The sequence below is a fragment of the Pelophylax lessonae genome, assembly GCF_965119305.1.
Source record: "Pelophylax lessonae genome assembly, chromosome: 13".
NCBI lineage: Eukaryota > Metazoa > Chordata > Amphibia > Anura > Ranidae > Pelophylax > Pelophylax lessonae.
The window spans coordinates 29508424-29535443 of record NC_138780.1 but is presented as its reverse complement, the minus strand read 5'-3'; the positions used below and the strand labels follow the sequence as shown (position 1 = coordinate 29535443).

The 27020-nt window shown below is 42.2% G+C and overlaps 1 protein-coding gene across 1 annotated transcript in view; it reads left to right on the top strand.

Annotated features, from left to right (window-relative positions):
• The first annotated feature begins 1721 nt into the window (after positions 1-1721).
• The window catches only part of ARHGEF11 (Rho guanine nucleotide exchange factor 11), a 375726-nt gene continuing 350427 nt past the window's right edge, over positions 1722-27020 (top strand). The window contains exon 1 of the mRNA XM_082275008.1: positions 1722-2205. Coding sequence (XP_082131134.1) covers positions 2171-2205 — 35 coding nt within the window. The 5' untranslated portion in view covers positions 1722-2170. The remainder of the gene's footprint in view (positions 2206-27020) is intronic.

Here is a 27020-nt window from a genome sequence, read left to right as displayed (position 1 = left end):
TAGTTAGTATAGGTGCAGCTATTATTTTTTTTAGTTAGTATAGGTGCAGCTTTCGTTTTTTTTAGTTAGTATAGGTTCAGTTAATTTTTTTTAGTTTGTATAGGCGCAGCTATTATTTTTTTTAGTTAGTATTGGTGCAGTTAATTTTTTTTTCTTAGTTTGTATAGGTGCAGTTATTATTATTATTTTTTTTTTTGTTACTATAGGTGCAGTTATTATTTTTTTTTTTTTTAAATTAGTATAGGTGCAGTTATTTTTTTTTTTTTTTTTAGTTAGTATAGGTGCAGTTATTTATTATTATTGTTTTTTTTTTAGTTACTATAGGTGCAGTTATTATTTTTTTTAGTTAGTATAGGTGCAGTTATTATTTTTTTTTTTTTTAAATTAGTATAGGTGCAGTTATTTTTTTTTTTTTTTTTAGTTAGTATAGGTGCAGTTATTTATTATTATTGTTTTTTTTTTAGTTACTATAGGTGCAGTTATTATTTTTTTTAGTTAGTATAGGTGCAGTTATTATTTTTTTTTTTTTTTAGTTACTATAGGTGCAGTTATTATTTTTTTTTAGTTAGTATAGGTGCAGTTATTATTATTTTTTTTTTTTTTTAGTTAGTATAGGTGCAGTTATTTATTATTATTGTTTTTTTTTAGTTACTATAGGTGCAGTTATTATTTTTTTAAATTAGTATAGGTGCAGTTATTTTTTTTTTTTTTTTTTTAGTTAGTATAGGTGCAGTTATTTATTATTATTGTTTTTTTTTTTTAAGTTACTATAGGTGCAGTTATTATTTTTTTAGTTAGTATAGGTGCAGTTATTTATTTATTATTATTATTATTTTTTTAATGTGTATTTTTGTTGTGTGTGTTTGGTAGGAAGGAGGAATACTTTGCTTTCCCATTAGAAGTGTGTGTGTTGTCTGTGCAGTGTGTTCCCTCTCTCCCTCTCTCTTTCCCAATGAGTGGAGCAGATTCAGGAGGAGGAAGGGGAGGAGAGGAAGGGGGGAGAGGGATCTGCAGCCATTGCCCAGCCCAGCCCCTAGCAATCCTGGGGGAGGGGAAGCTCCATAGCTGCCTGTGTGTTTATTGCAGCTTCTGCCTGTATTTATGCAGAAGAAGGGGGGAGGGCAAAGAAAGAAAAAAGAGTAAAAAAAAAAAAAGAGGAAAAGAAAGGAAAGAGGGAGGGGGCAGGGAGAGATAGCAAATAACTGATTTTCTCCTATCTATCTCAGGCACCACTACTGCACTCACACCCTGCTGCAAAATTTGTGCCTTGCAGTCCTTTTTTTTTTTTTTTTGTGTGTGTGTTTGCAGTTGTTGCAGTTTAGATTTCAGATTTCCCTTCCTGCTGGATGTGGAAGGGGAAAGAGGAGCGTGCAAGGAGGAGAGCGATGCAGACTTCGGGCCAGGGGGCTCCTGGAAAACCTGGGGATCTAACAGGCCTCTTGGATCTACCAAAGCTGGATCTGCTTTAAAAAAAGGAGGAAAAAAAAAACAGCCACTGGAGCAAGACACCGAAAATAATCCGCTTGGAAAATCCCATTCAGAATATCCGATTCGGCGAATCCCCCGAAAGAAAAATACGTCTTTTTATCTTTTACGATCGGATAAAAAAAAATGCCTTAGTGGGTTTTTTATTTATTTATTTTTTTTTATTTTGCTATTTTATTTTTTTTTGCCAGGATTTAAAAAAATATTTTAGCCATTTTTAATTTATTTTTAAAAGCTGGTCAAATTTTTGATTGGATTTGGAGGATGGACAAGGCTGCAAAATCGAATTTTCAAGACGGGGGTTAAAACTTTGCCTTGTCAACACGATAACAGCTGTTTAAGCAGGATTTGCTATATTAATTATTATTATTATTTTTATATATATGTTCCAATTTGTAATGCTGCGTAATGTTTAGCGGAGGAAGTTATAACAAGGGACTGTGAGATTTTATTTATTCTTATATATTTTTTTTTTTTTTTTTAATTTTTGCAAGCTGAAGCATAAGAAAGCATTGTTTTTTTTCCCCAAAGAGGAAGGCAATGCAAAATGGTTTGGACTGTCCCTTTAACAAAAGGTAGCCACATTTGTGTGCAGTGACAACCTTTTATATATTTTAAATCTATATCTCCGATTTCCTCCCAATTTGGAAGGGAGACGCTGGATTTTGGGATAACCCTTGCGAAAATGAGTATTAGCTCACCTCAGACGTCCATTGACAGGTAATTCTATTTTTTTTGTTCCATCTTTGTATGTCTGTGTGCCTTTCAGTATGTCAGATTTTCTATTGCATACAATGGGATTTTTTTTATTTTTTTTTTATTTATATTTTATTTTTGCACTGCAATTACAAAAAAAAATGTGCATTATATGTATTTTTTGCTTTTTTAAAATTTTATTTATTTATTTTTTTATTTATATTTTATTTTTGCACTGCAATTACAAAAAAAAATGTGCATTATATGTATATTTTGCTTTTTTTTTATTTTATTTATTTATTTTTTTATTTATATTTTATTTTTGCACTGCAATTACAAAAAAAAATGTGCATTATATGTATATTTTGCTTTTTTTTTATTTTATTTATTTATTTTTTTATTTATATTTTATTTTTGCACTGCAATTACAAAAAAAATGTGCATTATATGTATATTTTGCTTTTTTTTTTATTTTATTTATTTATTTTTTTATTTATATTGTATTTTTGCACTGCAATTACAAAAAAAAAATGTGCATTATATGTATTTTTTGCTTTTTTAAAATTTTATTTATTATTTTTGCACTGCAATTACAAAAAAAAAAAAAAATGTGCATTATATGTATTTTTTGCTTTTTTAAAATTTTATTTATTTATTTTTTTATTTATATTTTATTTTTGCACTGCAATTACAAAAAAAAAAATGTGCATTATATGTATTTTTTGCTTTTTTTTTAAATTTATTTATTTTTTTTATTTATGTTTTATTTTTGCACTGCAATTCCAAAAAAAAAAAAAAAAAAATGTGCATTATATGTATATTTTGCTTTCATGTGTCATGTTGTGCGGCTGCTTTGTATCCAGTTATAATTTATCATACCATAATCCCTATTATTATTTTTTTTTAGTTTTATTTTTTTATTACCAAGGCGTGTACGTCTGTCAATTTAATTGTTATAATAGTACGCTCACGTGATTTGTGAAATTGTGATGAATTGTTGTTATTGTGCTTGCGTTCTTATGAATATAATCTATTTTAGTCAATTATATTTGACAAGTTAACCTAAAACCCTGCCTCTGCCCCTCCCCTCCCCTATTTCTAGACATTTAACAATGCTTGGACCCTACCCTCTGAACCATGCACCATATTAGGGGCAATAAAAAGAAAAATCAGTTTAAAATAACCTATTCAGAATCTTTAGGATCATTTTAAACATTTTTAATTTTTAATATGTTGTGGTGTTTTTTTTTTTTTTTTATTTGGTAAATGATGTTAAATTGTAGCCGGCCTGACAGACGAACTAACTGACAGTTGTACAAAGTGCAATTTTTGTGTACACCAGCTGACAAGTGCTTAATATTATTAAATTATTTATTATATATTTTTTTTTAAATAAACATTTGTTACATTTTTTTCTTTTTTTAAAGAAATATTTGTTACTTTTTTTATTTTTCTGTTTTTCTAATATTATTATTTTGGGGGGTGGAGGCGTTGGGACTATGCACTTTTTGTGTACACCAACTGACAAATGCTTGATATTAAATTATTATATATATATATATATATATATATATATATATATATAATATATATATTTTTTTTTTAATAAATATTTGTTACTTTTTTTTTTTCTTTTTTTAAATAAATACTTTTTCTTTTTTTTTCTTTTTTCTAATATTATTATTTTGGGGGGTGGAGGCGTTGGGACTATGCAATTTTTGTGTACACCAACTGACAATTGCTTGATATTATATATATATATATATATATATATATATATATATATATATATATATATAATTTTTTTTTTATAAATATTTGTTACTTTTTTTTTTCCTTAAATAAATACTTTTTTTTTTTTTTTTTTTTTTTTCTAATATTATTATTTTGAGGAGTGGGAGGCTTTGGGACTATCAATGGTATAGCAGGCCAAAGGAAACATTTTGGCCTTGTGTGGTGAAGCTGCTGGAATGACAGATGGAAAGATTTAGAAAATATCAGCCCCATTGAGCTAACCTTGCAATTTCAGAAATCCATTTCCTCAGGCCGTTTTTTTCCCCTTGATTATGAATCTGATTATCCAAGCAAAACTTGTGCTGGTACAAGGTCAGATGAAACAAAATGGGTTTTTAATGAATGGGAAGACTAAATGGTTGGTCATGCTCTTTCGATAGGCCTTAGCTGTGGTCGTAGAATCTAGGAATCGTCGTGATTGGATTTGACAAAGTCTTGATGGTCTATATCAGGGATCTCCAAACTACGGCCCCCAGCAGTTGGGGAACTACACCTCCCATTAAAAGGCATTGTAAAACTCTGACATTCACAGACATGACTAGGGCATGATGGAAATTGTAGTTCCTGAACAACTGGAGGGCCGTAGTTTGGAGACCCCTGGTCTATATTGACAGACAATGGCACTATGGATCTTAATAATTACACCGATCCACCTAAAAAAAAAAAATCCTTTGACCCCGAAGGATTGAGGGTGATAAGTGAATCAGGATTGAGGGCGATAAGTGAATCAGGATTGAGGGTGATAAGTGAATCTGTGTATCCGACAGAAAATCGAACCCACCTGGTTTTTTTTGTGTTTGGTTCACTCTGGAACCATTAGGTCAGTGGCGTGCAAAGATTGTATTATTTGACTTGGTAATGTATTTAGGAGGAGATCTGCTACAATTCCATGGCCTGCCTTAATCTAGTTTGTGTTGCTCCTATATGTTTACATGATGCTAGTGAAGGATTGGGTCTTGGTTCACTTAAACTGGGACTGACCTTGCCTTTAGAAGAGTAGAAGTTGTCATCTAGTTGTCAAACCAGAAGGGGGTTGGTTTTCTCCATGGTGATGTTTGGAGTCCATCTCTCACGGCAAGGCTTGCTAAGGCATGTCCACCTGCAATAAAGACCGGTTTAGTCTCCAACGTCTTCATTTTTTTTTGTTTTTTCTGACCAGATCTTGGTTATGGAGGCCAACCTTCACTCAGCACAGAAGCAGCCTCCTCATTACCTCCCTTCGGGATATAGGGGATGGTGTTTGCTTAGTGGTCGTTTTCACCTAATCATGCATCTTTAAACTTAGGACACTGTAGGCTACGCATATTGAGCTGTCTTGATTTTAAAGCTGTATGTTAAGTATGGGCAGTTTTAGGACTTTGAACGAGACACCAGCTGCGTAAAGGGCCGTACACACTTGACGAAAATCGGACGAAAAATATCCTCCGATTTTTCCCTGTCTTCTCATCGTTCATTACCGTTTTTAGTTGACAGTGCATAAATGTTCACGAAATTTCTCGTCCGATTTTTCTTTTTTTTTTGGCACATTTGTTCCCAGACTTCCGGGTTGTCAGCAATTCAGATCATGCGCAGTCTTTCGTATCTGATTTTTCACGGACGTACTGCATACACATTAAAAGAAAATCTGGGGACGGACGGAAAAAATTTTGGTGTTTGTCCCTCCGTTTTTTTTCGTTGAAAATGTCGGAATCGGCTACTGAAAGTTGGGTACACACTAGGCGAAAATCGGACGATTTTACCTCGGACGGGAATTTTCGGCAGATTTTCTACTAGTGTGTTCCCCACTTAAGGCTGTGCGTCTCCATCCCTGAGATGAAAATTAAGGAAAAAAGGTTGGGACTTTGAATGAGGTGCGTGAGAACAACAGGCCCTGTTGGAGTATGGTTTTCTTAGGGCCGGTTGTTCTCACGCACCTTATTCAAAGTCCCAACCTTTTTTCCTTAATTTTCATTCCGGGGATGGAGACGCACAGCCTTACGCAGCTGGTGTCTCATTCAAAGTCCCAAAACTGCCCATACTGTCTTGATTTTAAAAACTTTTTTTTAACTTTTTCTATAGGAAGCATTATGCAAATTATTATGTACATCTTAACTGGTGATCTACCCCAATAAAATTTCTGAAAAGCTACAATTCTGTGAAAAAATATTTCATTTATGTGGATCCCAGTTACTCTAAGTGCTTGTTCAGACAAGCGGTCAGGGGAGGCGCAGTTTTACCTCTGCTCCAAAACACTGGGATGCAGCCGCTCCGGCTGTAAACATGTCATGATGTTTGATATTTGTGGCTGCGTCAAATATTAGAGCCGGTTCACACTACCGCGACTTGACAGCCTGACAAGTCGCGCTCCCTCACGGTCCATTGACCGCTACAGGACCCGTTCTAATAGGAGCGACACAAGTCGCTCCGACTTAGAAAAAGGGTCCTGTACTACTTCGGGGCGACCTCGGAGCGACTTGCATAGACTTCCATTATGTGAAGTCCCTGCAAGTCGCTCCGAATGTCGTGGTGCATGGTAATGCACAAGTCGCCTCCGAAGTAGTAAGGAGTCGTGTCGCCTTAGTGAGAACCGACTCTCAAACGGCATTCTGCAGTCGGCGAGCGGTATTTTAAATGGGGCCATGCCGCAATTGCCCTGGAAGGCACCTGGGTCGGCATTTTCAGGGTTCAAACAGTTGGTGAGGAGGGGGAATCTGCACCGCACGTGGGGATTAGGGTATGCCCTGGTGCACCTTATGCACATGAAGAGAAGGGTGCACCAACCTGGTGCATTACCACTAAAAAGGTTTAATAAAATCTAAAAAAGCAACATACAATATACTCCCAAAAGCCCCGTACACACGTAGCGATTGTCGGCCGTAAATATTCGGCCGCCGAATGATCGGCCAATTGTCGGTTTGTTAGTATGATGCTTCCGACAACTGACAGCGACTTTTCGGCCGAACAGAATCTGTTGTGCAGGCATTAAAATTTTTGTTGGCCAACACCAGAACGGCCGATTGTTCGCCAGTCAGTACAGAATTCGGCCGACAAACAGCCGATTAGCAAGACTGGGCATGCTCAGAAAAGAAAAAACACAGGGAAAGTTAACCATCACATGACATCACTTCAGCAGTCGGCTGTTGTTGGCCGACAAAATTCATGTGCAGTCTTTTGCAGTTTTCAGCCGACAGGACAGCACCGGACAAAAGACGGCCGATCGTTCGGCCAACATACAGGACGTGTGTACGGGGCTAAACATATGAAAGTTGCACACATGTAAAAATGTATATTGGACCCAATCACCTCCAAGACAACCAAGATATTCATACGGTGCTGGATGATGTGATGGTGTCTGCATATACCTGGCTGACCCGTTTCGAGAGAGGACCCTCTTCCTCAGAGCCAAAACATGCTACTGAATACCATCATGTCATCCAGCACCGTATGAATATCTTGGTTGTCTTGGAGGTCATCCAGCACCGTATGAACATCTTGGTTGTCTTGGAGGTCATCCAGCACTGTATGAACATCTTGGTTGTCTTGGAGGTCATCCAGCACCGTATGACCATCTTGGTTGTCTTGGAGGTCATCCAGCACCGTATGAACATCTTGGTTGTCTTGGAGGTCATCTAGCACCGTATGAATATCTTGGTTGTCTTGGAGGTCATCCAGCCCCTTATGAACATGTTGGTCGTCTTGGAGGTCATCCAGCACCGTATGAATATCTTGGTTGTCTTGGAGGCGATTGGGTCCAATATACATTTTTACATGTGTGCAACTTTCATATGTTTGTGAGTATAATGTATGTTACTTTTTTGGATTTTTATTAAACCTTTTCAGTGGTAATGAACAAGGTCGGCACGCCCTTCTCATGTTGTTGTTTTTCAGTGTATTTGGATACCCTTTTTCCTGAGGGGGCAGCAAGACCTTAGGTCAGGGGTCTTCAAACTATGGCCCTCCAGTTGTTCCGGAACTACAATTCCCATCATGCCTAGTAATGTCTGTGAATGTCAGAGTTTTACAATGCCTCATGGGATGTGTAGTTCGGCAACAGCTGGAGGGCCGTAGTTTGAGGATCCCTGCCTTAGGTGGTGTCAACAAAGACCACACACCTTCTTGTATACCACTCGAGCGCAGGAGAAATATTGCTTTTTGAACACCTTATGCGCATGCTTATGGGTACTCGGTTATTTGGGTAGCCACAGTCCGGGCTGAACTTTGGGGTTGATTTACTAAACCTGGAGCACTCGGAGTCTAGTGCAATTGTTCATGGTAGCCAATCAGCTTCTAACTTCATCTTGTTCAATTAAGCCTTGATAATAAAACCTGGAAGCTGATTGGTTCCTATGTAGACCTACATCAGATTTTGCACTCTCCAGTTTTAGTAAATCCACCCCAATGTGTCCGGGTTTAAGGTGGTCTGAAGCCCAGACACATGATTCAAAACCTGGACTGTCCGGGTGAATCCCGGATGGATGACATTCCTAGATTCACCGCAGATCAGAGGGGTGGCAAGGGCTGCTGCACATGAGAAAGAGCACTGACAGTCATACAGTATGGTGAAAACGAACGCATTTTAAAACAAATAAAAAATGAAGGGGTGAGCACCAACGATTTTTAAAGGGGAGCTCCAAATATCTGTATTTGAAAAGGACATTACCCTTACCCAAAGTACCTATACTTTGTGGTGTGATTCCTGCCCGAGTCACGTGCGATTTCTCCACGCTCCTGTGTGCACCCAGGTTTTTCAGCCTGGGTTCACACAGGGGCGGTGCAGGAAACCGATTGCGACTTGGACAGAAATCGCACCCCATTCCTGTTCGAATTGCATGCATTTATTTGCAGTGCAATTTGAGCCCATTTATTTTGAATGTACAAGCAGGAAAAAAAACCCAAGATCAACCGCACAATCGGAAAATACTTGCTGAGATTCGGTGCTCAGGCTGGGGGATCCCCAATCCCCTGTTCAAACATCCAAAGCAGAAATTAAGCCGGAAACCCGATAACTCCTTGGCATTATCCTTTATTTGGCTACATCATACACCGGGGGCTTGACAAATTTGCTTGGAATCTAGGAGCCAGCTAAAAAAGTTAGAAACCAGTTTTTTTTCCACGCATACCGAATGATTGGCTTCTGTCGGACCGGCTGCTATACACACGGGCCGAATGGCAGCCAGTTTTTATTGGATCAGCTGATGTTGCCCAGCATTCGGCCCGTGTGTACTTGGCTTGATGGTGTGATGGGCAATGGCTCACTAGGGAAGGACAGTGCAGCAAGGTGGGGTTGATAGCTGATCCAGTTACTCATGCCACCTTAGGCCCCCTTTAATTTGGGCACCTCCGCTAAGCAGAACCTGCTTGCTCAGCTGGGATTTCTCTGCTAATCTCAGCTGAGCAGGCGGAAGACAGGTCCTGTCCACTCCGCTATGCAGAGTCAACACTGACACAGTCCCGCTCTCCTCTATGGGGCAATCTGAGAAATTGACTGCCTGTCCATTTCCATCCGATAACATCTAATTCGATCCGCCGGACGGATGGAAAATAGGACCACCATCCGTCTGTATTTGGTCGACAGGATCGGATGGCGGCGGTTGTCAGCGGACATCTGCCGCTCTATTGATGAGACTGAAGGGTCCGATCAGGTCCGCCTGAAAAACTGACAGGCGGAACTGATCAGACAGCCCATGTGAAAGGGGCCTTCAGCTGTGTGGTTGTGGCATGGCAGGGAGATGAGAAATAATAAAAATTTTATTTTAATAAACGAAAAAAAAAATGTAATAAACTGTTTCCATCTTTTGTGAGGGTGTGAATAGAACTGAGGCTCTTCCAACCAACCGCCCCACACGCCCTGTCCACTTACCATTAAGCAAAGGGTGCCAGATAAAGCCTGCAACAACTTCAGTCTCTTCTCCTCTTGGGAAGGAGATGGACGGGCAGTAAGAACAGGCAGAGGAATCATTCAGCACCATTAGTGACTGCTTGTCACACCCCTGGCCACCACAAAAGGCCCCAGTTCCCCGATAGAAGCGTCTCACTCCAGAAGGCCGCAAAGCCACGGCCTCAATTATCGGCTGGCGCGGCATCTTAGTCCGCGCACCCGCGGAGGGGGCGTACTGGGAAAAGACACCTCTTGCAGTGCAGCCCAGGCGCCAGGTCACTAATTCTAGTCGCCAATGCGACCCGGCACCTGTCATACACACAGGATCAATGCTGACATGTTTCGACCATTACAGCCTTTTTCATAGCAACATCATTGCTATGAGTAGGGCTGTAATGGCCGAAACATATCAGCATTGATCATGTGTGTACGATGTACTTAAAGGATAATAACAAGGAGTTATCGAGTTGTCGGCCTAATTTCTTCTTTGGACATTCATTTTGTATGGGCGCAAAACGCTCCGCAAAGTATCGGTTTCCGGTAACGAAGAATTTACACGGTACACGGTATCGGCTTCGGTGTATCCCTAGTTGTGTTTTTTTTTTTTTTTTTTTTTTTGCCTTCTGTATCTCATTAAAAAGATTTCCGTTCACTTTTTGTCCTGGAGATTTAATAGGAAGTGAGAGGATATCTTTCCATATTTGAGGGACATCCCCCATAGTTTTCATGGGATCAAGTGTCCCCATTAGAACATTTTACCTCTGTTCTGTTCTTGTTCTGGTGACCACCGAAATGTTTGATTTAATTCACCTTTATTCTTGGGTGACTGTGATGATCAGGATAATTGATCATTGGGCCCCATGCACATAGGTGCCTAGGGCCTTACAACATAAAATGCGGGTGTATTTACCTACCAGGAGCCACAAATGCTATGTACAGCCACCCATAGAAGCCAATGGCTGTACTTGGATATACACCAGTACTTGTGTAAACATGTCCATGCTTACAGACATACGGACACTCTGTGTCTATGGTCATACGTTCGTACACATGCGTGCATATGCACATACTGGCGTATACCCGTGTACAGCTGCATACAGTCATTGATTTCCACGGGCAGCTTTACGCAGCACCTAGGGAGGAATTCCACAGGATTTCGGCCCCAGGTACCCATGTGAATGGTGCCTTAGGGAGCGTAAATCTCCCTAGCTGTGGTGTAGGCAGCAATAAAACTTAGTAGTAGTCGGCATTTGTGTTTGTGATGCATTGCCTGTTTTTGTCTGTTTTGTGGTGCAAATAAATAGGCTGCATTAACTCAAAGCACGTTCGCATGCATACTGCACTTTTGTTGACACAACATAGCACAAAGGTGTTTAAACGGCTAAATACCAGATTCAATACACATATGTGAATCTTATGGGCCAATGGATTTGGAATTCTGTTCAGCCACTCTTGTCATCTGTACAGCTCTGCCGGACAGGGCAGGCAGGAGGGTGACCCCACACTCTATTTTTTTTCTTTTTTAGTATTGAGGAATAACCCAGGCTGCAGACTGCTGAACAGACAATGAAAGAATAAGAATTCAGTTCTCTCCTCCTATCAGCGCATTCTCTGTTAGTTGAGCAGAACCAAATTGGCTGCTAATAGTGCACCTCCTTTACCAGGCAGGAGATGACAGATTAGGTACTTATATTATCTATATGTAAAATTATATTTATTTTTTTAAAGAACACATACAGCAACTGCATTAACCCACCTAACCCTTTAAAGTGAAAAATAAGCCTAAGGCTCCATTCACTCAATTGGAGCGCATGTGCAGTTCCACACGTCGCATATAGGGAAGACCATTGGATTTAATGGGCTGCCCTACTTGCGATAAATGCTCCAAAAAAGAAAAGGTTCCTGACTCTCTTATAATATTGGGACACACTGAAACACAGTGGTGCAGCAACGTGCATTTTGCCGCACACAAAAATGTATCCATTTGCAGATGCATGGGGGTGCCATTAGGGATTAAGGGCACTGTAGCCCGTCTGCAACAAGGTAGCAAGTTTATGTTGCTGCCGTATATATATGTGTTAATTGGTTGGCAAGAGTTAAAATAATGAATATTGGCCTACAGTGCAGCTTTAAAAAATGTTTAAAGGGGGGGTCCACCTTAAAGTAAACCTATGCTTTGTCCTGAGATTTGGGATCATATTGGTGAAATGTGCCTTCATAACTGGAAGTACCTGGTCTTTCTCTGCCACTGGTGGCTGAACAAAGCAGTGGGTTAGTAGACCAGTTTTCTTTACTCCCCCACTGCTTTGTTCAGCCACCAGTGGCAGAGAAAGACTAGATACTTCCAGGTATGAAGGCACTTTGGACTAATGCCTCGTACACATGCATAGATTATTGGCCGGGAATTTTCGGCCAACGTCCGAACGGCCGATTTTCGGCTTGTTAGTATGATGCTTTCGACAACCGACTCCGACTTTTCGGCCGAAAAAAATCTGGTGTGCAGGTTATAAAATTTTTGTTGGCCATCAACACAACGGCCGATTTTCCGTCAGTCAGTATAGATTTCGGCAGACAAAAATCTGATGAGCAAGACTGGGCATGCTCAGAGAAGAAAAAACACACGGAAAGTAAACCAGCACATGACATCACTTCTGAAGTTGATTTTTGTTGGCCGAGAAAATTCGTGTGCAGTCTAGGCACATTCCAACCAACAAAACACCACTCTGGACAAAAGTCGGACGATCGGTCGGCCGATAATCGTTGCGTGTGTACGAGGCTTTTTACCAATGAGATTCCAAATCTCAGGACTCGTCAGTGGGTACACAGCCATAAACATTTTGAAGAATGCTGTTCTACACCTGACCTTTCTGACTAATATGTTTATATTCCTCCTTTCCTTATCTTTCTATACTCCCCGTACTTTACACTTGACTCAAGATAATTTTCTTGGCTCGTTCCAAATACTTCGCTGACTATTGGCACATGTCGGCAAGGAAGTCAATGTGACAAGTGATAGACTTATGATAAAAAATGTGTTAGGAGGAAGTTATTTCCTGGACCGATTCAAAATTCCATCTATCATTTCAAGATAAAGACTCTATAGAGGTCACCCAGCCTACACTTGATTTTTGGTTGGGTTTCTTGTAGTTGGCACAGGCCAGGCATATTAAACCAGAGGTTTAACAAGCTAATGTCAAATTCAGGAACCAGTGAGTGGGATATAGCAGTGGTCCTCAACTCCGGTCATCAGGGCCCACTAACAGGCCAGATTTTAGGTATTACCTTTGGGAGATGCAGACTAGAGTACTGGAATCACTGAGCAGCAAATTATATCAGCTGGGCTGTATTTCAGTTATCTTGCAAACCTGGCCTGTTAGTGGGCCCTGAGGACCAAGGTTGAGGACCACTGGTATAGGACTCAAGTTCAAGGAACTTTATTAAATCATCCTTTAGCTCCTTTTTGGAGATGGCAAACACATAATGGGCTGCTGGCTGTCACTTTAATCAAGCGACTTTCTGAAAACCTCAGCGCTAGTTAACTTACATGCAGTCTGCTTTATCAGGAGAGCCACCATTGGTCTGCATAGGTTACCAATGATTATTTTAACAGAAGTGATGGCTTCATGATCCCTGAACTGCAGAGAGTCTAGTGATGCTTAATATCCACATGCCCAGAGGTCTTCAGGCAAAAGTGGAATAAAAGGGCACACAACTCTTCTGGCACTTTTCCACTGCAAGTACCGGCTCGGCTCTATTTGGCCCGGTTTGGTCTTCCACTGCATGGTACCTCATGGTACGGTGTTGGAACGGTTTGCTACAGTTTGGTATGGTTTGCTTTTCCACTAAAGTAGTACTAAAGTAAGTGGGTGGGATAACAATGATTCTCTGACCAATCAATGGCTAGTAGTGACAAACAGTCAAGGCTGCATGCAAAGGATTGTGGGATATGGTACCGGTACGGCCCTCTTGGAACCACACCCCGAAGTGGTACTGTTTAATGGCACTTTTCCACTGCAAGTACCGGCTCAGCTCTACTCGGCCCTGCTTGGCCCGGTTTGCTTTTCCACTGCTGGTACCGCTTGGTATAGTGTCGGAACGGTTCGGTACGGTACGGTATAGGTTTGCTTTTCCACTAAAGTGGTACTAAAGTTAAGTGGGTGGGATAACAACGGGGTGGGTGGGATTCTCTGACCAATCAGTGGCTAGTAGTGACTGCATGCAAAGGATTGTGGGATATGGAACCAGTTTGGTACCTGTTGGAACCACAATCGAGTAGGTACTGTTTTTTTCAGAGCCGTACCGTACCATACCGTTCGGTTCCATGCAGTGGAAAAGCAAACCTATACCGTACCGTACCGAACCGTTCCGACCCTATACCATGCGGTACCAGCAGTGGAAAAGCACAAAAGCGTGCCGAACCGGTATGGTTCCATGCAGTGGAAAAGCGCCATAAGTGAGCCGTACCGTTCGGTTCCATGTAGTGGAAAAGCGCTACCGTATCGTACCGAACCGTTCCAACACCGTACGTACCATGTGGTACCATGCAGTGGAAAAGCACAAAAGCGAGCCAAACCATTCGGTTCCATGCAGCGGAAAAGCGCCATTGGATTACCCCATCTGCTGCCCAAAGAAGAGGTACATGGAGTGCCTGACCTTCACTTTTGCACTTGCCATGGCACCACCGCTAGAACTGTTATAATCCTAGTTTGCTCCAGCATAAGATTACGATTGAGTTGATTCATCTATCCATGCTAGCATGGATGGAGGAATCTCTGCTGCCAGCTATTGTCTTCAGTCAGCCATGGCTGTTCGATTATCTGATATGATGCAGTCAATGTTCGGCTAATAATATTTCCACTCAGCTCAGTTGATTTTTTTTAAGTCGACTTTTGTCGAGGCAGATGGTGCTTGCAGGGATAGTGCCACCCTCTGCTCAATATTTGGCTCATTCTGCAGGAAGTAGCAAATATTTAGGCAGACTATGGCCAACCATGGTTTGCAAAGATGTCAAGTACTGGACTGCCCTTTGGTCTCACGCCTCTAAGCTTTCTAAGGTAAGAAAGAGGAACACTTTTTAGCGCCAAGTATGTATGCATGCGACATGCTCCTGGCTATGAAGAATAAATATGAAAAAAAAAAAAAAATATTGGGTTAAATTGTCTTTCATCAATACTTTTCCTTTATATTTCTTTCTCCAAATAATCGTTCCAATAATTTTAGAGGCTGAAAAAAGTGTCAATGAAATACAGCCTTTCTCTTTTAGGGTTTCACAGAACCCTAAGGTTTCTCCAGAGGTGGCTAAGGCTTCCTTGAGCTTTAGCTGATTGACCTCCTATTTCATAGTGTCTGCATAGTTTCGGGGTAAAAGCCACTTCGCAATACCAACAGCATAACCCCAATGATTTTTTATGGTGTTTGTAAGGGTGGCATGCTAACCACCAGCGTAAGTGGCGCATTCTTCACACTGGCCACCAATTTAAGGGGGCAAACCTCCAATAAATTGGTTTCTGCAGGGGTTCTTTAACACCTGTCAATTATTTGAAGGGTTCCATTAGGGCAGGTGTTCAACTTCAGTCCTCAAGTACTCCGAACCAGTCATGTTTTCATCAATTCCTTCACCTTGCACAGGTGCTTTAAACCCATATCAATGGCTTAGTATTTGAGAGCTATTCTATCTAAAGGCCGGTACACACGATAAGAAAATCTTAAGGGAAATTTCGTCCGACGACTGATCTGCGGATTTTTGGATTGTTAGTATGGTGCTTTCGACAGCCGACTCCAGGATTTTGTCGGCCGAAAAGTCGATGTGCAGGCTATAAAATTTTTGTCGTCCGTCAAAACAACGTCCGATTTTCGTCTCATTAGTACAGATTTCGATGGAAAAAAATCTTAAGAGCAAGACTAGGCATACTCAGAGACGAAAGAACATACAAAAGAATCCAACACATGACATCACTTCTGAAGTGGAATTCTGTCGTACGGGAAAATTCGTATGAAAATAGCCTCTTCACTTTCCACATCAGACTAGCATGCCACAAAAAACGGACGACAGATCATTCGATTATCTGATCGTGTGTACGGGGGGCTTTAGGCACATGTGTCAAACACAAGGTCCACGGGCTGAATTTGGCCCACCAGGCCATTTCGTGTGGCCCGCTCACCTTTTCTTCAGCTGTGACACCCCCTTCGTCTCCGCTACAATCTTGTCTCCGCAATTAGCAGCAGAGAGGAGGACAGAACTCCTCCACCAGATTGTGTTTTTTCGTACAACCACAGAGAGGCTTTTCTCTTCACATCATTGTCCTGTTGAAAGGTCCAACGTCTCCCAAGCCTCAGGTTTGTGATGGACTGCATCACATTGTCATCCAATATCTCCTGGTACTGAAGAGAATTCATGGTACCTTGCACACGCTGAAGCTTCCCTGTACCTGCAGAAGCAAAACAGCCCCAAAGCATGATTTACCCCCCCCCCCTCCATGCTTCACAGTAGGCAAGGTTTTCTTTTCTTCATAGGCCTTGTTCTTCCTCCTCCAAACATAGCGTTGATCCATGGGCCCAAACAGTTCTGATTTTGTTTCCTCAGTCCACAGAACACTATCCCAAAACTTCTGTGGTTTGTCCACATGACTTTTAGCATACTGCAGTCGACTCTTCTTATTCTTTGGAGACAGCAAGTGGGTGCGCCTAGGAGTTCTGGCATGGAGGCCTTCATTACGCAGTGTGCGCCATATTGTCTGAGCATAAACTTCAGTACCCACATCTGACAAATCTTTTCTCAGTTCCTCAGCAGTCACACGGGGACTTTTCTCCACTCTACGCTTCAGGTAGCGCACAGCAGTCGAAGTCAGCATCTTCTTTCTGCCACGACCAGGTAGCGTTTCAACAGTGCCCTTTGCCTTGAATTTGCAAATGATGCTTCCTATGGTGTCTCTTGGTATGTTTAACATCTTTTCAATCTTCTTATAGCCATTGCCCTTCCTGTGAAGAGTAATCACCTCTTCTCTTGTCTTCCTAGACCATTCTCTTGACTTCACCATGTTTGTAACCACACCAGTAAATGTCTAGAAGGAGCTGAGTATCACAGTCATTTTAAAGCTGCCTAATTGGTGCTTATTAGGCTTTATTGCTGCTCCTTGACATCCACAGGTGTTTTCAATACCTGATTGAAAACACTTCAATGAACCTCTGTTCTTCAGAGTGGTAGTCTTTAAGGGGTTGAATAATTGTGTCAATGAAGAATTCACAAAAGAAACATTTACTACTGTATTACAAAACCAATTGATGTCATTTTAGTTGCATATGGTTCTTTAAGAAGTCCTTGTAGGATTTCATTCTGAATACAATTACAAATGTACACTAATTTCCCTAAAACCCTTTACAGTATTGGGGGGGGGGGTTGAATAATTTTGAATACAACTGTAGGGGGGGGGGGGTGCTCTGGACATCTGCACTTATAGATACAACCGGCCCTTTGAGGGCAACCATAATGCTAATTCGACCCTCCATGACATTGAGTTTGACACCCCTGATCTAAGGGATATTGCCAAAACATGGTGCTTGGGGGTGCATGAGGATTGAGGCTGGAAACTAGTGTTATAGGGTAGAAAGGTTGAAAAAGGCTTGTGTTACATAATTAATTTATTTTTTAAGTGTTGCATGTTTTATAGAGGTCTTCACAACCTATCATAACGACAGGGGGACTTGGTTCCCAAAAAGGAAAGTCCCTTTCAACGAGGGGCAGCTGGGAACTATGCTTACTCCCATTGCTAGCAAATTAGGTGATCTTTTTATAATGTTTTCAGCTTTTCATTTTAAAATAAATATCCTCCTTTTTAATTAAAGAGGAGTGAGAAATTTCATCTGGTAGGTCACAGATGTGCCAAATTGACAGTTATCCCTGCCAAAGCTGACATTGAGTGTGTGTGACTTGTAATGCCATCGAATTATAATCTTCTGCTGGAGGGGTTTTCCCCTGGTCTGTCCGTATTGAGGCTTGGCACACAATTAATGCCTTTGTTTTCCACTGAAAAAAGCCAAAGCTAGCCCTTTTCTTTGCACAGGTCGTGGCAGTGAAGAAGCAGCCGTGGGTGGGAGGCGATGTTTGGAACTGTCCACTTGCAACAATAACATTATGTTTGGGAAGTGGGATTGTGGGGGTAGAGGAACGCTCAGGGGACCCATGACCCTGGGCTAAGTGTTCCTCAATGATTAGGAAAGGCTGGAATCCTGGTGCGTTACTCTTCTGTGAGCCTGATTTTCACCTTGCTTTTGTCATGTTTTTATAAAGCTATGAATTTTGAATGGCCTAAATAATAGAAGAGCTTGAGCAGCTGGAAGGCAAACAATGTGTAACAGGTTTTTGGCTTCTGGGTAATGATACGCCACCCAGGACATTGTTCAAGTTCTCGTCACTTAGTCCTTGAGGTTTAGTTAAAGAGGAACGTCACTCTACCTAGAGGAACGTCACTCTACCTAGCAAAAGCTAATTTTCTATGCCTTGATAATTATCACTGTAGCAGCATATAATAAAAAAAACATACTTATTAGTCCATTGTTTCCTGGCAGCCATAATTCTTCCTTGACGCTTTTATCCCGTGTGGCCATCTTTGACTGAGATCATGTGCATGTGCAGACACCATTCTGGTCTCTGCCAGATTTGGCAGAAACTCACGGGCATGTCTGGGAATGCGTGATATCCATCGGACATGTGCAGAAAGCTGTGGGTTTTTGACAGTTCTTGTAGGCTGGCAGGCCCTTGATATACAACACTGGGGGTGTACTGGCGCAAAGAAGTTGAAGGGATACCATCAATAACCACCATCTAGGGCAAATGGAAAAACTATAATGGCATGGCACATATAGAGTCCATAAAGTCCATAAAAAACAACAAGTCTTTACACCCTTGAAGCGAAGAAGAGGAACTTGCAGAGAGCTCTAAGAGAAAGACAGGCGCCACTCTAAGTGTAATAGGACTCGTATTTTATTTGAAAATTCGACACACTACATACTCAGCATAAGCAGCAGTGGCAGGCCCTTGAGGTGTCTGCACATGCGCAAGTGAGAATTCAATGCGTACGCAGAAAGCTGCAGGTCTTTGCCAGTCTTTAGGATGTGGGACATGGGTCCCTGCATGTATAATATCCCCCCTCCTGAACACTGGGCCTACTTCATCCTCACCTAGACAAGGATTCAGTAACTAAAGGCCCGTACACACGAGTCGAAATTCGGCCGGGAATTTTCATCCGACGACCGATCTGCCGATTTTCGGCTTGTTAGTATGGTGCTTCCGACAACCGACTCCGATTTTTCGGCCGAAAAAAATCTGGTGTAGAGGCTATAAAATTTTTGTCCACCTTTAAAACACGTCCGATTTTCGTGCAGTCAGTACAGATTTCGACAGGGAAAAATCTTACGAGCAAGACTGGGCATGCTCAGAGATGAAAGAACACAAAGAAAGCAATCCAACACATGACATCACTTCTGAAGTAGAATTTTGTCATGCGGGAAAATTTGTGTGCAGTCTAGGCACATTCCAACCAACAGACACCACTCTGGACAAAAGACGGACGACCGGTCGGCGGAAATTCGTTGCGTGTGTACGAGGCTTTAGACAACAGGAACTTAGACAACAGAAGGTAGATATTTTTTCTTCCCCCAATTAGGAGGGACCAGCTGAGACCTGTGGCTTTCTGCTCATGCACAAGACCCCCACTTTGAAAAATGGGCCTACGTCCTCGTCCACTAGGTTGGCGGAGATCTTCGGCTCTCTGCATGGGTGATAGCCCCCGTACTGAACATTGGGCCTACATCATCCTCGCCTGGGGGAGGATTCAGGAATTTAAACAATAGACAGGATAAATAAGGTAGGTATTGTTAATTTTTTTTTCCCCAACTGTTTAGGAGAGAGTAGGGAATAGGCAAAAGACAGGAAGTGCTACTGATGGGTGAAGGTCTGTTTTAAGGTTAAACTTCTGGGAAATACAGAAATGAATCACACACTCCTTAGTTTTGACTTCCTATTACTTCCCATTTTGGGTATGGGACAGGAAGTAAAGGAAAATTTCCCCCAATGGGAAAAGTAATAGAGGGAAAATCTTCCAATGGGAACACTAGTTTTGGTGACCTGGGGGGGCAAGGGATATCTTTAATTTGCAGTGATTTCCTCTCGCTTCCCATTTTGGCTGTGGGACTGGAAGTAAAGGGAAAGCTCCCCAATATGGCAAAAAAAAGCTGACATGGGTCATAACTCTCTTTCCAAAGTTGAAAAAATGTGTAGTTCTATTTTAATGCTTTGACTAAATTTGTGTAAATTGTTCACATTGCATGAAATGCTTTATTAGTAGACCGGTACCTCTCACCAGAATGCTTGTTTCCAACCCAAGTCACAAATTAAAGTGCATCTCTAGCTAGTCTTTGTTTTGGATAGTGGAAAAAGGTAAGAACCGGTCAGTTTCTTCGTGATGTAGAATTCCCCTCTCCATTTGTCCTGGTGGCCAGTGACACCAGGACTCAAATAGCACTTTTCCACTGCAAGTACCGGCTCGGCCCTGCTTGGCCCGGTCTGCTTTTTCACTGCTGGTACCGCATGGTACGGTGTTGGAACGGTTCGGTACGGTACGGTATGGTTTGCTTTTCCACTAAAGTAGTACTAAAGTTAAGTGGATGGGATAACAACGGGGTGGGTGGGATTCTCCGACCAATCAGTGGCTAGTAGTGACTGCATGCAAAGGATTGTGGGATATGGTACCGGGTATGGTACCTGTTGGAACCACAATCGAGTAGGTACTGTTTTTGAGAGCCGTACCGTTCGGTTCCATGCAGTGGAAAAGCGCCGCCGTACCGTACCGAACCGTTCCTACACCGTACCATGCGGTACCAGCAGTGGAAAAGCACCAAAGCGAGCCGAACCGTTCGGTTCCATGCAGTGGAAAAGCGCCAAAAGTGATGGGAAATCCAAAGCTGTACAGCTGGGACAGAAAGTAGGGGAAAGCATCCAATGTTACAGTGACAGATTACTTTGCAGAGATATTTACTCACTTCCTGATGTGTCTCTGGGACAGGAAGAGACTGGAAATTTCCCCAAGGTGACACAGGCAGGAAAAAACATCTGTCGGGGGAATTAAGCCTTTTCTGATCTATCCAAAACTATAAAAAAAAAAAAAAGTTTTGCCTAGAGATACACTTTAACATCCCAACAACAGGAACCCACTCCCTGCATCCTCACTTCGGGAGGAAGCTGTCGTCAGCCATAGTAACGTTCCGGAATGTACGGCGTTAAGAAAACTGAAGCCATTCGGAAGCTCTTGCAGGAAAAACTTGTTGCAAAGAACGATAATTAAGAAAACAAGAGTGATTGTTGCTGCACATCGCACCGAAAAAGGTGGATAATTAGGCAGAAGGGTGGGCTCGAAACATGCTTCTTTTTGCCGGTTCCATTAGAGATGTTTCCATTTTAAGGTTCCTGTTTTCCTGTTTACTTTGGAGCTTCCCGGGAATGAGACAGACGTGGTTTTCAGAGGGGCGTCTTAAAATAGCTCCCAGTGGGTGAGAGTCCTATAGAAAAGGCCATTCTTCCTCTCGTATTGTCTAATCGTTCTTTGACTTGAAGATGAACATCAGATTAAACCTCTTTATATAGAACGCAGTGATGTTATTTAAATATTTTAATGTAATTGTGTATTTGTTCTTTTTGGTTTCCTGGGAGAGATGATGACATGCAAATTAGAAGCTTTGTGACTTTCAACATCTTGACATAACTCTATGCGTTGTGATGTTTGTCAGTGTTTCTCAGCCAGGGTGCCATGGAATCCTGGGGTGCCATCTGGGTTTCCTGGCATGGCCTGAGTACGGGACTTAGCTTGCTCTGGATCAGAGGAATGCTTGCCATGATGCTGCCACCACCATAACAGAAAATGACGCTCGAGGGTCAGATAGGAGAGGTATTAGAACCCCTGTCAGTTTTGTTTTGCTGTCTTTTCCCCCATTATGGAGATTCCCCCTCTCTATTTGTCAGGTTTATCATTGAAACTGAAAGTAAAAGAAAATCCCAAATTTTGGGTTGTCGCCACAAATGTAATAGAGGGGAAATCTTCCAATGGGGACACTATTTATGGTGACCTGGGGTCCCCAAGAGATTCTCTTTGCAGGGATTTCCTGTTTTGGCCATGGAACAGGAATTGATGGTAAATCTCCCCATTGGGACAAAAAATAAACCTTACAGGGGTTATAACTAGTGATCGACCGATTATTGTTTTTTTATTGCCGATACCGATATTTTGGTCATCGCATATCGGTATCGGCCGACATCTGCCGATGTTTTCGAACATTTAAAACATTTTTTATTTTTTTTATTTTACACAGGTACTCTTGTGGAGGGATCTTGAAGTCTAAAAGACCCCCAAACCCCTCCTCTGCACTTAAAAGCATTTAAAATGCCAAGTTTGGCTGTTTGAATGCTATAATTTTTTTTAATTTGGCGCCAAGTCATGACATCACTTCCGGGTTTTTACATGGAGACCCGATCAGAGCCGAATGCGGCTTTGATCGGGTCCTCTGCGGCCGTGCAGGTAGGATGCCCGGGTCTCCCGGTGGGACGGGAGACTCAGACGAGCCACGGCGGGAGGGGGGAGACGTCCCCTCCCCCTTGTAATGACAGGCGAACGGCTTCTCAGCCGCATCAGTTGTCGTTACAAGACAGGCGACCGCCGGCTATGGACGCCGGTACCGGGGTGATGCCTCTAGCTGCAGGCATCACTCTGGTACAGCACTTTCCCGAAACCTCAGGGGCCGATTCCGATATATCGGGGAAAGTGCAGATCGGCCCTCGATATTTTGACGTTGCCGATAATCGGTCGATCCCTAGTTATAACATTTGCTTACTCTATCCAAAATGAAGGAAAGCTTTGCCTATAGTTTACTATAATTTCATCAAGTGTTTGTGTGCATTGTCTCAGGCTCAGGTTACCTATTGCTAAGATTTGCTAAAAATGCTAACATTTACATTTTTAACACTTTAGAGTGGGCTACCCCCAAGTGTACTCAATAAGGACTTTTGTGTATTTTTTAAAGGATGCTGTGATTGAAAAAAAGTTAGAGAAAGGCGGCTGTATGTTACATACTCCATACTGCTCTTTGGATACCATCACTGCTAGACTGTAAATACTCTGCTATACAACATACAGTATACCTGGCCGCTATTTGCTGGCATCTTTTTGAGTTGCCCAGTATAGGGTTGCGTTTATCAACACAACCCCTCCTGTGCCTAGAAAGAGTATGGCATGTCTGCAAACATTAGTGCCATTATGCATAGGACAGATGAGCAATTATGATTATTATTTTAATGCTATAGGATTTATAGTACAGTTAAGCCTAGTACACCTGGGCTGATACACCTGGGCCGAATGTCGGGCGACATTGGCCGCTTCAATAAAAAACGGCTGCCATTTGGCCCATGTGTATGGCAGGCGGCACAGAAGAAGGCTGTTCATAGGGCTTCTGTTGGACAAGCATGCTGACAAACAAGCAGTCGACCAACTCCCGATCAGGGGGATCGGAGTGTTCTGACCGGGGGGGGGCATCCCCTTGGGCATCCCCCTGTCAGAACACAATAGAACAGCAGGGGAGATTGCGTTACTAACATCGGATTGTTAGTACAGCGGCTTCAAAGAGGTTCATTTTTGTTTTAATTTAACCCGCTGGGTTGCATGAGAAAAAAACTAGTGGCGTGTATTAGGCTTTAAAGTACAGTTTTCAATACAAGGGGGTTCGGAGGAATCTGCCCACAAGAGATTACAATCGAAAAGGGAAGGACAAGTGATACAAAAGGTAGTAAGGAGTGGAGGGATTAGTTGGTAAGGAAAGGAAAAGTTCAATTAGGTGGAGGTGGGATAGACTTCCCTTAAGTGATGAGTTTTCAGAGATTGCCTAAAGGACCGGTAGACCGAGCAGGAGATGGGCGTACAGGTTGAGAAGAAGTCCTGGACACCATTCTGGATAGAGACTCTTTAGCTAGGTGATGTATAAAAACTGTAGCAAATAAAAATGAAAAAATTTAAGCAAATGTAGTAAAGGAAAAATGGAACAGTTGCTCATACCAACCAGTCAGGTTTCCTCTTTAATTAGTTAGGAAGTAGTCTGTAGTTGTTTTTTATTTTTTCCTTCCCTAAAAAGTAAAGGCATAATGTGCTAGTTTGCATTGCATACTATCACAATATGTGACCCTTAGTGCCGGTACACACTAGGTCGCTCCGACTTCGGGGGCGACCTGGGAAGTCGCGTGCACCGCGACTTGCACGGACTTCATATAATGAATGTCTATGCAAGTCGCTCCAAGGTCGCCCCGAAGTAGTACAGGACCTTTTTCTAAGTCTGAGCGACTTGTGTCGCTCCTATTAGAACGGGTCCTGTAGCATTGCATGGTCCGCGACGGACCGCGACTTGTCAGGCTGACAAGTCGTCAGACAAGTCGCGGTAGTGTGAATGGACTCTTACTTCCAAACTAAGCCCTCGTCGTCCCCGCTGGAGGCCGCATCCATCTTCGCCCGTCTTCTTTCAGGTTCTGCAGACTCCGGTTGTGCTACTGGCTGGAGCCACGTGAGGTCACGGCACAGGGCTCTGAAGAAATGGCACGGGCGGCCGTTCCTTCAGAGCGCATGCGCCGATGACGTCATCGGAGCAGTATACAGTAAATATCTTTCTAAATGGTGCAAGTTTTAGGAGATATTTTCAGTACCTATAGGTAAGCCTTATTATAGGCTTGCTTATAGGTAAAAACATTTCAGGGGGGTTTACAACCTCTTTAACTGGGAGAAATATGAAGAGGGTTCTGGTTGTTTTGGTAAGTTGCTTCACTTTGGCTCCAGGTATGTTAGTTCCAGTTTTTTGTACATCAGTTTTCAAAGTGGACCTAGCACAACAATTTAAAGTCTGCTTATTTACTCCCCTTTCCCCTCTGATGTAGCGCTAATGTAGAGTTTAAAAAAAACATCAAACCTATGGGGCAAAAAGTTGGATTGATGCATTTGCCTCCAGCTTTTGTATTGCAGAGGGTGATGTCACCATTCTTCCTACACCATCGACAGCTGGATACCCTAAATCTCCAGCACAATCTAAAGTTTCTGGTACTCGACATATTCCGGGATCTTACTGGAAGGATAGTAATGTCACCCCCCTCCTAGGAAAAAGCAGGGGGTGTATGGAAAGTTAATTTACTTTTCCCCCTTTTTTTAACATCACCATGCTGGAATGCAGATGAGGCGGTCTCAATAAATAAGCGTATAGGGCAGGGGTCTTAAAACTACGGCCCTCCAGTTGTTCAGGAACTACAATTCTCATCATGCCTAGTCATGGCTATGAATGTCAGAGTTTTACAATGCCTCATGGGATGTGTAGTTCCGCAGAAGCAGGAGGACCATAGTTTGAGGATCCCTGGTATAGGGTATGCGAAGAATGAAAGCACCTTAACACTAAGAGCCGGTTCACACTGGGGCGACTTGTCAGGCAACCTGGTCGCCTGACAAGTCGCCGTGGGTCGCCTGCCATAGATTAGCACAGGACCCGTTCTAATAGGAGCGACACAAGTCGCTCCGACTTAGAAAAAGGGTCCTGTACTACTTTGGGGCGACCTGGAGCGACCTGCATTGACTTCAATGATATGAAGTCCATGCATGTCGCTCCGAGGTCGCGGTGCGCGCTGTGCACCGCGACTTCACAGGTTGCCCCGGCAAGTCGGGTCGCCCCTATGTGAACCGGCTCTAAAGGGTTTATTGAACAAGATCTAAAGGTAAATAGTCAACATGCTGGGAGTTGAAAACTCTCCCTTTATTAAGGCTTTTTGTAGACCATAGATTTAAAGATGCACCGGACAAAATGTTCAGAAAAGCCCAAAATCTTTTGATTTATCCATATTTATGTTATCCATGTGGGACTTTGTATGGCATCCTAGGTTTGATGAAGAGCATCTTCTAATACAGCCTTTTTCAACCAGGGTGCCCAGGTACCCTAGTGTGCCTTGAGGTTACCTCAGGGGTGCCTCAGCAAAATGCCCTAAAAATTTCCCAAAAATTGTACACAGGTCAACGGGTGGATGAAGCCTGACTTTTTTATTTACTTAAAGTCACAGGTTTTCATTGTGCACCATTACGACCCTCTAACTGCCGACCTGCTAACGACGAATGACATCATCAGTTGATAAGGAGGATGTCAGTTGCCTGCGTAGCATGCTTGTTTGACTCTCCCCTGCCTCTCTCGATAAGTTTTGGGGTCACATTAGCTGAGCGATAGAAAAAAAACTGGGGAAAAAGAGAATACTAGTCAGTATCAACTTGTACCTCTAACATTGGGCGTCCTACGTGTGTGGATGTTGCTGCATTATGTAAAACTATTAGAATAGTTTTTACATTTTAGGATGGGGCGCCTCAAGACTGTCCATAATTTTAAAGGGTGCCTCGAGACTTTCCATAATTTTAAAGGGTGCCTCGAGACTTCCATATTTTTAAAGGGTGCCTCGAGACTGTCCATAATTTTAAGGGTGCCTCGAGACTGTCCATAATTTTAAAGGGTGCCTCGAGACTGTCCATAATTATAAGGTTGCCTCGAGACTGTCCATAATTTTAAAGGGTGCCTCGAGACTGTCCATAATTTTAAGGTTGCCTCGAGACTGTCCATAATTTTAAGGGTGCCTCGAGACTGTCCATAATTTTAAAGGGTGCCTCGAGACTGTCCATAATTTTAAGGGTGCCTCGAGACTGTCCATAATTTTAAAGGGTGCCTCGAGACTGTCCATAATTTTAAGGGTGCCTCGAGACTGTCCATAATTTTAAGGGTGCCTCGAGACTGTCCATAATTTTAAAGGGTGCCTCGAGACTGTCCATAATTTTAAGGTTGCCTCGAGACTGTCCATAATTTTAAGGGTGCCTCGAGACTGTCCATAATTTTAAAGGGTGCCTCGAGACTGTCCATAAATTAAAGGGTGCCTCGAGACTGTCCATAAATTAAAGGGTGCCTCGAGACTGTCCATAATTTGGGGGTGTGCCTCGACTAAAAAATGGTTGAGAAACACTGTTCTAATACATTTCTAACCTTTCCATCATTGAGATCCAATCACCTTGGAGTCCAGAGCTCCTACAGCACAAGTGGACCTTGATTTTTTTTATTGCAAGGTCTGATTAAATAAAAAAATTAAAACAAT